Genomic DNA, 12,579 nt, shown 5'->3' on the forward strand with positions numbered 1-12,579 from the left:
TGCATTTCTAGTTCATGCGTCCGCATTTAGTTATCTATGTTAATTATATTTTGGTTACCTACTAAACACAATAAAAATGTAGCAGTATAGGAGAAGCTAATGCAACAGAGAGAGAGAGAGAGAGAGAGAGAGAGAGAGAGAGAGAGAGAGAGAGAGAGAGAGAGAGAGAGAGAGAGAGAGAGAGAGAGAGAGAGAGAGAGAGAGAGAGAGAAACGTGCAGCTTTTTGTGTAACCCCCAAATTAAAGCAAAGGCCCTAGAAAACAAAATGAATGATGGCTTCTACTAACCAGTCTGGATTATTGCTGCTATGAAAAAAAAGACATCAAGCCTTGACGTTTATATACTAACAGTAGCGTGTAGGACTCTACAATGAGCTACGCGTTCATAACTTAATTCTTAATTTGCTCACAGAAGTAAGTACGCGATCGTTATAAATGAGCTATACAAAAGTGTAACTCATTTTTTTTATCAATACCAAATACCTGTGGCAAGCCGTTCCATTGCATTCTTATTTATTGTGGTTTCTAAGAACACATATGTTAGGTCGAGCCAATATTAACGGTGCCCATTCAGCAGAGCATGACATGGCACACTGATTTAAGATTCCCTTGAGATGCTTCATGCACGTCAGATGCCTAATAGTTCATTGGTGACTTGCTGCATGCATGTCTAATAGTAATTGTCAGACACATATATATGAGTTCTTCCCACTGATTGAAAGTGGTCATTGCTCTACGCCATTTCTCATCATGCCCTTCTTGCGCAAGGATTTGTACATTTCCATATTTTAAGGAATAATATAGAATGTTCTACTTTTTTTTTTGGGAAGGAATGCATTCTTACAATGCTTCATGGCATTTTTTTTTGAACTGTCTTCATGGCAGTTACTAGGCAGTAACAATGGCAGATGCACTGTTGCGAGTTGCAACATCCGCGAACCGTGGTCATCATCGTCCTACTAGCAAAATGTGGCCCATTCCACAACCTTCCTGGGTGGCCCAATATCCGGCCCATTTAACTCCGTGCCTCTGTCATCAGGGTCCCGCGTGCTCATCACCCGGTTCACCTGCCCTTCCTCCATTCATTCACTCGCATCGTCTTCGCCCGTCGATCGCCCGCCCGCGTGCAGGATGCACAGTTGCTAGCGGCCACCCCGCTATTAAATCACCGACACGCTGGCCCCACGTAAGCTTTTCCCCACCTGTCATGCGCTGCTGACAGATCCGTCAATTCGAAGCTCCCCTCGCAAATCTACGACGCGCACGACCAGCACCCCTCTCCTCCTCTCCCTGTGCCTTTCTCCCCGACGCCCCACTCCCCGATCCAAACCACCTCAAACCCCCGCCACGCCCCGCCCCCGCCCAGATCCAGATCCACCCGGCGCGGCGCGGCCGCGGCCACCGGATCCCGCAGAGGAATTATGGCCTCCGCGGCCGCCGCGCCGCCGCCGACCCCGCCGGAGTCCGACCCGCGCCTCGTCGAGGTCTTCACGCCCTTCCTCGAGAAGCTCATCAAAAACGCCTCGTGGCGTAACAAGGCGCACTCCAAGCTCTCGCACACAGCCAAGTCCATCCTCGACCGCCTCCAGAAGCCACCGCCGCCGCCCGCAGCCGAGGCGCAGGCGCCATCCACCCCGACCTCCGCCCCTTCCACACCGACCTCCTCGTCCGCGCAGCCTGGTCCGCTGCGTAGCCTCTCGCTCGCGGACTCGGAGCTGCTCCTCGCGCCTGTGACCTCCGCGCTCGGCTCGGGTAGCGCCAAGCTCGCCGAGGCTGCGCTCGAGCTCCTCCACAGGCTGATCGCGCACTCGTACATCCATGGGGAGGCCGACCCGTCCGCTGATCCCTCGGCGCAGCTCGTCGCCTCGCTCCTAGACGCTGCCTGCAACGCTCTCGGCCTCGACGACGAGCACATTGAGCTCCTCCTCCTCAAGACGCTCCTCTCGGCGGTCACCTCCACATCCGTGCGCCTCCACGGGGATTGCCTGCTACGTGCTGTGCGCGCTTGTTATGATATGTACCTGGGGAGCCGCAGTGCTGTCAACCAGGCCACTGCCAAGGCGTCGCTCGTGCAGATGCTGGTGATCGTGTTCCGCCGCATGGAGGCTGACTCGTCGACGGTGCCTGTGCAGCCCATAGTCGTGGCTGACATGATTGAGCTGCCTGACGCTGGTCCTGGCTCCTCACCAACTGCCGACCCCAATGTTGTACAGGGATTCATTTCGAAGATCATTGGGGACTTTGATGGTGCACTCACACCTCTAGCACGGACAACTTCATCAACAGGGGCAGGGGCAACTGTGGCCCATGATGGTGCGTTTGAGACGACAGCGGCAGCAGAGGAAGGGACGAACCCAGCAGATCTGCTTGATTCGACAGATAAAGACATGCTTGATGCCAAATACTGGGAGATCAGCATGTATAAAACAGCTATCGAGGGTCGTAAGGACGAGCTTGGTGTGGAGGGAGCAGTGGTGGGCACCTTGGATGATGATGCTGATGTTAGGATTGGAAATAAGCTGCGGAGGGATGCTTTCTTAGTTTTCCGGGCTTTGTGTAAGCTTTCCATGAAGACACCACCCAAGGATGCTCCAGCAGATCCCATACTGATGCGGGGAAAGATCCTTGCTCTTGAGCTTCTCAAGATCTTACTTGAAAATGCTGGTGCTGTGTTCCGGACCAGCGAGAGGTACATATGCCCTTACAGAATTTCTTCAAATTTCGTTAACAGTTTTGAATGATAATTTCTGTACCACTTTATTGCATGAAAATTGAAAAGGTGGCATAGTGATGGCGCGGTGAGGAGTGGACGTTTTTAACCAATAACCCCTAAAAGATTTAGTCATTCCCTAAGGCTCCGTTTGGATGTAGGCATTGAAGCTCAGAATTCGGAATTGGTATTGGGGGCACTTGATATCAGTTGTTTGGATGATCTCGGAATTGGAATTGAAAATTTGCTCCAATACCCAGTGGCATTCCGCGTGCTAGCGCAGCCCTTCCCGCAATGCCGAGCTCTGCCCCTCCGTATTGGCTGAAATTGCCCTCCTCTCCCGCATCTCTCTCTGTCTCTCCCCCTCCCTCCCTCCCGCATCCCTCTCTCCCTCTCTCTCCCGCATCTCCCCCCCTCTCTCCCCCCTCTCTCTCTCCCTCCCTCTCTGTTCCCATCCCTAGCTGCGCAGCAGATCCGATCCCCATCTCCTCTCTGCTGCTGACCCGACAGGGGCGCCGCCGCTCTCATCCTCTCCACGGGCAGTGGTCTCCATGGGTGCCTCTTGCTCCATGGGCTGCGGATCTAGGCGTCCATGACCTCAAGGATGAGCTCCAGCGGTTATGTGCTGGTTGGAGCCATGGAGCTCGGGCGATTGGAGGAGCAGCAGCGATGGGGGCTGGCTCACGGAGGAGAGCAGTGATGGGGCTGGCTCATGGAGGAGTGGGAGGGCGGTGTGAATGGTGATGGTGATGGGAGGAGGAGCGGCGATGGGGCTCGGCGCAGTGGAGAAGATGGGTCAATTCCAATTTGAGTGTATTTACATCCAAACACGAATTGGTATTAGCCCCCATGTTAAATTCTATCTAGCAATTTCTTTGACATCCAAACAATGGATTTGGTATTGTAATCCATTTCCAAAACTACTCTGATTTGGTATTGAACCCAATTTAATGCCAAGCTCTCCAATATCGACATACAAACGGAGCCTAAAAGATTTAGGCTTTTAATTGATTATGTCGATACTGTTGGGTTGATATGTAGATAGTGTTTGTATGTCTATGTGAATAAACTGTTATTTAAAGTATCAAAATTCCTAACTGTGATTTGGCAGGATTAGACTGATATGCACACTGCTTATTGCTTAGATGTTGAAATAGAAACCTGTTAAACTGTGCTTGATGTCCTGGAATAAATCGCTGTGTTATATTCAATATCACCAATTTTTGACCATTGTTTTGAAAAGCAGTGTGCCCTAGCCAGGCAGTTTGCACGAGGCAATGGTACGATCATCAAATTGATTGTAGATTTCAGGTTACAACTATACGTCATAACATTTGTGATTGTCAGTTAAATGGTGCTAAGAAAGGGTTCCAACAGTTTTAAACGTGTGACACTATGAATTTATGTTGAAATGTACCTAACCTCACCACTGTAAACATGAATTACATTGTGGATTACTTTATTGAGATTTTGCATTTACCAGCATGAACTGTAGGCCTATGTGGTGTCCACTTTGTTTCCATAGGTATTATCTATAGAATCTGTTTATCTAGTGCAGATGGAATTTAAATGGAGTTATTAATTTTACTATTACATAAGAGATATCTAGTTACTCCCATAATGGTTATGTGGTTACAAAATGTCTTGTGTTGTTGGTTAGAAGTTTTGTGTTACTTTGGACTGTTATGCGAATATACTGAAATCCAGTCTCAGTTCCCTCACTATTGCTTTTGATCTTCATGAACTTCTGTTGTCTTCTTAGTTTATTGCAATCATGCTCCTTCTGGCTTTTTGTAATAAAATAATTAGGACTGACAATTAAATTGAAATTACTTGAGGGGAAAATGATCAGTATCTAGAAGAATTTTGTTTCAATTGCCAATAGGGAACATGCTGTAAGTATACAGTACACTGATGCTCGATTATTTCTTCTCTCCGATTGACTAGGTTGCATGAGAACAGAAATGGTAAAATTGGATGCATTCATGTGAATTGTAATAGCTACAGCAGCAAAGTTGACATCCATTTTCCTGCAATCATAATTGCTTCCTTGATGAGCAATCTATGATGTGCAAATCCTAGCAATTTCCTGCTGTCCTTGTTTGCAATACCGTCACGTTATAACACTAGACCTGTGACAACATAGAGGTCAACAAGTGTGCATTTATGCGCCCTTTGTTCTTAAGAAACAAAGCAAAATGTAAGTCGCTGAGATCGAACATGGTTAACCAGAGAATGCTGATGCACACAGCAGAACCTGTATGTCAATATAAACTGTGGTGTATAAAATGTCTCCCGAAAAAGCGGGAAAATAATCAACTTGCCGGAAATCAGGTTTCATGGACTCATCGAACATGGATTTTAAATCTATGTTGGTATATTTAATAATGTAGCCAGGAATCATGATGCATATTAAAGTGTTGGGCAGGGGCATATGGATAGCCAGCCTACCAATAAGGTTTTTTTTAATACAATTCTGTATTCTACTTTCAGCAGCATCTCTTCTAGTTTTGTGTCGTGTACTTGATAAGGTTACCAGTAACTGATATTTGTTGTGCCATAGATGTGTTTCCACTCTATCAAATTAATAGTAGAGGTGTAACCCATTTTCTTGATTGCTTTTTATGTTTTTCAGAGGATCCCTGTTTGATCAACATTTTTTCTCTCAATATGTCCAGGTTTCTCGGTGCTATCAAGCAGTATCTATGCCTATCACTTTTGAAGAACTGTGCCTCATCACATATGATTGTTTTTCAGTTATCTTGTTCTATTTTTATTAGCCTCGTGTCAAGATTCAGACCAGGATTAAAGGCAGAAATTGGAGTGTTCTTTCCCATGATCATTTTGAGAGTTTTGGAGAATATTGCACAGCCAAATTATCAGGCAAAGATGATTGTTCTTCGTTTTCTGGAGAAGCTCTGTGGTGATTCTCAAATTTTAGTTGACATCTTCCTCAATTACGATTGTGATGTACATTCATCAAACATATTTGAGAGGTACCGGGCCGTTCAGTTTTCTTAGTACTCTAGTTTAACAACTTTAGCATTAGTTGTATCTGCTATTCTTGTTGTGAATTTTTCTTGATTTTGACCAACAGGATGGTGAATGGTCTACTAAAGACGGCTCAAGGGCCTCCTGCTAGTGTCCCTACCACATTGGTACCACCTCAGGATACCACAATGAAAAGTGAAGCAATGAAATGCTTAGTTGCTATTCTCAGATCCATGGGGGATTGGATGAATAAGCAGCTACGCATTCCTGATCCTGCTTCTCCTATTGTAGAATCAGAGAAAAACGATAATGATGGTGGCAATGAGCTTCCCCTGACGGATAACAATGGAGATGAGTCTAGTGAAGCATCCGATTCACATTCTGAACTATCAAATGGAATTTCAGAGGCTGCATCTTTAGAGCAACGTCGAGCTTACAAGATGGAGCTTCAGGTGGATGATACTGTACTATAAGTTATTTCGCTTGTACTGCTTGGTGGGAATGTGCTAGTTACTGTTCTTTGCTTTCTGCCTCTCCAGTTCTCCATTGTATATTCCTTGTCCTTACGTGTTTGATTGATTGATATCCCAATAACAGGAGGGTATCTCTTTGTTTAATCGGAAGCCGAAGAAGGGAATTGAGTTCCTAGTAAAAGCGAGCAAGGTGGGGGAGTCACCAGAGGAAATAGCTGCTTTCCTAAAAAGTGCTTCTGGCTTGAACAAGACTATGATTGGTGATTATTTAGGGGAAAGGGAAGATTTATCACTCAAAGTCATGCATGCATATGTTGACTCGTTTGAGTTTCAAGGAATGGAGTTCGACGAAGCGATTAGAGCTTTCCTTCAAGGCTTCAGGTTGCCTGGAGAAGCTCAAAAGATCGATCGGATTATGGAAAAGTTTGCAGAGCGTTACTGCAAATGTAACCCAAAGGCCTTTTCCAGTGCAGATACAGCCTACGTCCTTGCTTATTCAGTCATAATGCTTAACACTGATGCACATAACCCGATGGTCAAAAACAAGGTACTTTCTTGTGTTGAAGGTTCTTTCATGTAGTTCTACTTCACACAATTTTATAACGTGTAAATTGATGCAGATGTCACCAGAAGATTTCATTAGGAACAATCGCGGTATTGATGATGGGAAAGATCTGCCTGAAGAATTTATGAGATCCTTGTATGAAAGGATTTGGAAAAAGGAGATTAAGATGAAAGAAGATGAATTTGTTCCCCAGCAGCAACAATCAACAAGTTCTAACAAAATTCTTGGGTTGGATAACATTCTCAACATTGTCGTACGCAAGCGAGGTTCATCCATGGAGACAAGTGATGACCTCATTAAGCATATGCAGGAGCAATTTAAAGAAAAGGCCCGCATGTCCGAGTAAGTTATATTAGATGTTTAGATGGTAGTTGTTCATCTATCGATTTGTTTGAATATTTTTCTATTTTACTACCCATATGTTTATGCTATTTTTTTGCTTTTTGCGGTTTATTTTATAATATAAATGGCTGATCTAGGATTTTTTTTTTGAACAATCAGGTCAGTATTTTATCCAGCCACAGATGTAGTTGTTTTGAAGTTCATGGTTGAGGTTTGCTGGGCTCCTATGCTTGCTGCCTTCAGTGTTCCACTTGACCGGAGTGATGATGAGATTGTCATATCCCAGTGCCTTGAAGGGTTTCGCTCTGCGATCCATGTTACTGCAGCAATGTCAATGAAGACTCAAAGGGATGCATTTATCACTTCACTTGCCAAGTTTACATCACTTCACTCTGCTGCTGATATCAGGCAGAAAAATGTTGAAGCCATTAAGGTTTGTTCTGTAATTGAGATGAGCATTATCCCTCTTCCTAGTATTTGTCAAAAATATTATAAAATATATCAATTGAAACCATAATGCTTATTAGTTAGATGTTTGTTTTGTTTTGATGACCACAGAAATGTTAAAATGAACTGATTTGTACTTTGTATGATGTGTTCGTGCTAAATCTTGGGAATGTCCTTTATTTTTGTAGTTCAATGTAGTGATGTTGGGATGAGACCGGAGCTTGTTGTGATTTAGGCTGCTTGGTTTGATATTGGGCTGATCTGAACATTTGGTAGCACTGCCGTTCTAGTGTTGACTCAATATTCTTGACATCTAATAATGGAGTAAATGTCGAAGTTTACTGCCTGCGGACTCTATCCCTCGCCCCTGTTGCTTTGTCATTTGAATGTGCTAATTTGTTCATGTTTTGAGATGCATATATCATATGTCGTGGTGCTAGTTGCAGTTTGCCATTTCTTAGTTTGTATCATGATAAAATCCTTTCTCATTCTCATGTCTTCTGTTGTTGTGGTGGATTGTCTTACAGGCAATTCTATTAATTGCAGATGAAGATGGAAATTACTTGCAAGAAGCATGGGAGCATATATTGACTTGCATTTCTCGTTTTGAAAATCTTCATCTTGTTGGAGAAGGAGCGCCTCCAGATGCTACATTCTTTGCACTGCAGCAGCCAGACCTTGATAAATCAAAACAGGCCAAGTCATCGATTCTTCCTGTTCTGAAAAAGAAGGCTCCTAATGCTGCTTCAGCTTCAAAAAGGGGTTCCTATGACAGCGCTGGTGTGGGTGGTAAAGCTTCTGGTGTTGATCAAATGAATAATGAGGTGACAAGCCTCTTGGAGCAAGTTGGAATGGCTGAAATGAACCGTGTATTTGTAAGAAGTCAAAAGCTCAACAGTGAGGGTATAATTGATTTTGTAAAGGCTCTCTGTAAGGTTTCTATGGAGGAATTACGGTCTGCATCTGATCCACGAGTATTTAGTCTGACTAAAATAGTCGAGATAGCGTAAGGAATCTAAGGCTTCATATCATTACTACATTGCAATGGTTTCTTTACACTTATATTCTGTCTATAAACACTGTGATTACTCTTCCCCCCTGCAGGCATTACAATATGAACCGCATCAGGCTTGTCTGGTCAAGCATATGGCATGTCTTGTCTGATTTTTTTGTCACCATTGGCTGCTCAGAAAATCTTTCAATTGCAATATTTGCTATGGACTCCTTGCGACAGTTGTCTATGAAGTTCCTGGAGCGAGAAGAGCTGGCTAACTACAATTTCCAAAATGAATTTATGAAGCCTTTTGTTGTTGTAATGAGGAAGAGCCGAGCTGTTGAGATCAGAGAACTTATCATTAGGTGTGTCTCTCAAATGGTATTAGCCCGTGTTAATCATGTGAAGTCAGGGTGGAAGAGCATGTTTATGGTATGGCACCTCTACTTACCCTCATGCACCATAACTTTTATCTGAAGACTATCTGGAACATTCTTGTTCTCATTCCTGAATATTGACCGCTGTTGTACATCTTGCAGGTCTTCGCGACAGCTTCATATGATGATCACAAAAACATTGTACTTTTGGCCTTTGAAATTATAGAAAAGATTTTGCGGGAGTACTTTCCATACATCACTGAGACTGAGTCAACGACTTTCAATGATTGTGTGAACTGTCTCATCGCATTTACTAACAGTAGGTTTAACAAAGATATAAGCCTTAATGCAATTGGGTTTCTTCGATTCTGCGCGGCAAAGTTGGCCGAAGGTGATATTGGATCCTCAAGGTTGAAGGACAATCCCACTTCGAACAGTAACCCACCCTCACCTCATTCGGCTAGTGATGGAAAGCAGGAAGGCGCAGTTCTTGCCGACAAGGATGACCATATACACTTTTGGTTTCCTTTACTAGCAGGTAACTGCGTTTCTCCTTTTTTTTATTCTGGCGTTGCTTCTACTGCTTTCAGTTGTTATTATTATATTTACAACTTGAGGTAATCTTTGTTTTTCTTAAACATTGCAGGGTTGTCTGAACTTACCTTTGACTTAAGACCAGAAATCAGAAAAAGTGCATTGCAGGTGTTATTTGACACACTAAGAAATCATGGCCATCTTTTCTCTTTGCCTTTATGGGAGAAGGTGTTCGATTCAGTGCTTTTCCCAATATTTGATTATGTACGGCATGCTATTGATCCATCCGGTAGTTCTCCACAAGGACAAAGTGTGGAAAACGATCCTGCGGAACTTGATCAAGATGCTTGGCTGTACGAGACATGCACTTTGGCACTTCAGCTAGTTGTAGATCTCTTTGTTAGGTTCTATAGCACAGTGAATCCACTTCTAAAGAAGGTTCTCTCTCTCCTGACTAGTTTCATAAAGCGTCCTCATCAGAGTCTTGCTGGTATAGGTATTGCTGCATTCGTCCGTTTGATGAGCAGCGCTGGATCTATGTTTGTGGATGAAAAATGGCTAGAGGTCGTATTGTCCTTGAAAGAAGCTGCCACCGAGACGCTTCCTGACTTCACTTATATTTCGTCTGGAGCTTACCTGCAAAATGTACCAACAGAAAATGGAGGCTCTTCTGAACAGAGAGAAGACGAATCTCAACCATTGGAGAATGACAACGAAGAATCCTCTAGATCAAGGAACCTATATTTTGCAATTGGCGATGCCAAGTGTCGAGCTGCTGTGCAACTCCTTTTGATCCAGGTATATAATATCTTCTTTTATTCGCTCTTATGTCTGGAAGCATATTGTTTTCCCATTCTTCTGATTTTCTTGAGTTTGAATCTGGTATCAACACCTTTTATGGGGTAATCGGGATTGAGTGTAGAAAAAAAATGTAAGGCGATACCACATCATGTCTGAGTTGGGTTCGATAGTTTAAATCTTATAGAGCCCCTCCTTCCTTTTATATATGACTTTGATTAGTTCAATTTTGAACTATCCAACGTCATATATAAAGGAAGGAGGGAGTACATAGAAAGCCTTCTTAACCCAAAAGTAATTCTACCGGACAAACAAAAATAACATACAATTTAAATTTCCTACGTCATCCTATCCTTTTGTAAAGTAGATTTTTTGGGTTCCTGATGATGTTGATGATTATCCTAGTTGCATTATATTATTAGACAAACTGAATGTTACAGGTTATCTAGAATATTCCCTGCGACTGTAGAACCTTTCTCAGCCATTTCTTATTTGCTCATGCAAAAGCCTATTTTCACTTAATCTTTCTCTGGTACCTGAGAAAATAGAGTTGGAGTTTCATTAACTGTAGTAATCTCTATATGGTATCTGCTTTAGCTTCTCGAAGATGAGGTTAGTAACATATGATGCATGGTGTGCTTACCCATATGCATTTCCTTTGTGTAGGCTGTGATGGAGGTATATAACATGTACAGAGCACAGCTGTCAGCACAGAACACAGTAATCCTCTTTGAGGCCTTGCACGCTGTTGCTACCCATGCCCACAAAATAAACAGTGATAACGACCTGCGGTCCAAGTTGCAAGAGTTGGGCTCCATGACCCAAATGCAGGATCCGCCATTGTTGCGCCTTGAGAACGAGTCATACCAGCTGTGCCTTACTATCCTCCAGAACATATTCCTGGACAGCGCCCCTAACCATGGAAGCACAGAGGTGGTGGAGAGTCACCTTATTGGCTTGTGCAAGGAGGTCCTTGAGGTATACTTGACCACAGCGCGGCCTGCCCAGCTTTCCAGTGGCACCCAGCCACTGGGCCACTGGCTTATCCCAGTCGGTTCATCAAAGCGGAGAGAGCTCGCGGCCCGAGCACCCCTGGTTGTTGCAACCCTGCAAGCTATCAGCGGCCTAGGTGACTCGTCTTTCGAGAAGAACCTTGGCCAGTTCTTCCCCCTCCTTGCTGGCCTCATAAGCTGCGAGCATGGCTCAAGCGAAGTGCAGGTGGCCTTGAGCGACATGTTCAGCACTTGGGTTGGACCGCTCGTTCTTCAGTCATGCTGATGCTGAGCAGTGAGAACCATGTGATACATAGTAGTATACATCCACATGTAAGTTATTCTTTGTTTCAGTGGAATCCCATTGTGTTCCTCCTCTCCCCCATTTTGCCCTGTTCATCATTTAGTTGCTGGGGGAGTTTATATTGTCGCGCCAAACTGATCTTGCGGATCATTTTTTCTTTACATTCTTTTCTTGTTCGCCTCGGGAGGAGTGTATGTTGCTATAGAGGACTGAATTATGTATGGTAGTTTAGTTAAAATTGTGCCCATCCTGTTCGCAAGGTACTGCATCCAATAGTTTGTGTAGACATGTTTTACAAGCATTTTTTGTTGAAACTACCACTTCCCACTTCCTTCTTGTGGTGCCGTCGCACCGAATTACCATCTCCAATCTGCCACTGGAAGTTCTCTTTAATAGAATGACTGGCTTTACATATCTCTTTATTAATAGGAAATGGATGGCGCTTCCTGAGCTAGTCAATCGGCTAGAAAGTCCCCAATTGCAAGCAAGAGCTGGAGAACTGCGGTTACTTGAGGGAGATGCAAATACTTCATTCTTCCATAGTGCTGCCAGGTTCTACCATTTTTGGTTTAGGGTTGGACGTGGACTAGATATTATACTGTTCGCAAATTCACAAGAAACTGCTTCGAAATATGGTATATGAGCCTCGAAGCACATGCACCTCCATAAGTTGGGGAGAAGCCCCAGTAACGATCATGGGTTAAATTTGTGTGAGAGGTATTGCTAATTCAGTGGGAACTAGTTGTTTGTGGCATCATCCTATATGATCATGAGATCCTAGTTACTTATATTCCACGAAGTAGAAATGATTGCGATCACGTAGTGTATCCTAGTAGCAACGAACCTATCTGAGCATCCTAGAAACGTGATACGTACGAAGTGATAACACGTGTTGTCGACTTCTAAACTTAGTATATATGAGAAGTTGAGTTTCATCGGTTAATTCGACATGTTTTCACTCTGCATTTTTTATATGATAAATAGTATAATAATTGATGTGTTGGAGCTTTTAAATGATTGAAATGATGAAATATTGTTTAAAATTGAGTGGT

At 43.7% G+C, this 12,579-nt stretch overlaps 1 protein-coding gene across 2 annotated transcripts; it reads left to right on the forward strand.

Annotated features, from left to right (window-relative positions):
• Nucleotides 1–1,421: 1,421 nt before the first annotated feature.
• LOC112873863 (brefeldin A-inhibited guanine nucleotide-exchange protein 2) lies at nucleotides 1,422–12,315 on the forward strand. 2 transcript variants are annotated; one of them, XM_025936943.1, is made up of 12 exons: nucleotides 1,422–2,689; nucleotides 5,389–5,706; nucleotides 5,808–6,153; nucleotides 6,299–6,721; nucleotides 6,795–7,081; nucleotides 7,241–7,514; nucleotides 8,056–8,534; nucleotides 8,633–8,954; nucleotides 9,062–9,437; nucleotides 9,546–10,231; nucleotides 10,898–11,556; nucleotides 11,957–12,315. In XM_025936943.1, the coding sequence occupies exons 1-11, from the start codon at nucleotides 1,422–1,424 to the stop codon at nucleotides 11,507–11,509; spliced, it is 5,391 nt and encodes a 1,796-aa protein (XP_025792728.1). In that variant the 3' UTR covers nucleotides 11,510–11,556; nucleotides 11,957–12,315. The 2 variants fall into 2 exon arrangements, with proteins under 2 accessions (XP_025792728.1, XP_025792727.1); XM_025936942.1 differs by lacking the exon at nucleotides 11,957–12,315 and having other exon boundaries at nucleotides 10,898–11,841.
• The last annotated feature ends 264 nt before the right edge of the window (nucleotides 12,316–12,579 follow it).

Source organism: Panicum hallii, chromosome 9 (assembly GCF_002211085.1).
Source record: "Panicum hallii strain FIL2 chromosome 9, PHallii_v3.1, whole genome shotgun sequence".
Lineage (NCBI taxonomy): Eukaryota > Viridiplantae > Streptophyta > Magnoliopsida > Poales > Poaceae > Panicum > Panicum hallii.

Excerpts from the sequence above, each read along its gene's own strand:
- LOC112873863 (XM_025936943.1), top strand. The coding sequence starts at position 1,422 with ATGGCCTCCGCGGCCGCCGCGCCGCCGCCGACCCCGCCGGAGTCCGAC. Across the intron at positions 6,722-6,794 it reads ACCCGATGGTCAAAAACAAG|ATGTCACCAGAAGATTTCAT; the intron begins GTACTTTCTTGT and ends AAATTGATGCAG. Across the intron at positions 10,232-10,897 it reads TGCAACTCCTTTTGATCCAG|GCTGTGATGGAGGTATATAA; the intron begins GTATATAATATC and ends TCCTTTGTGTAG.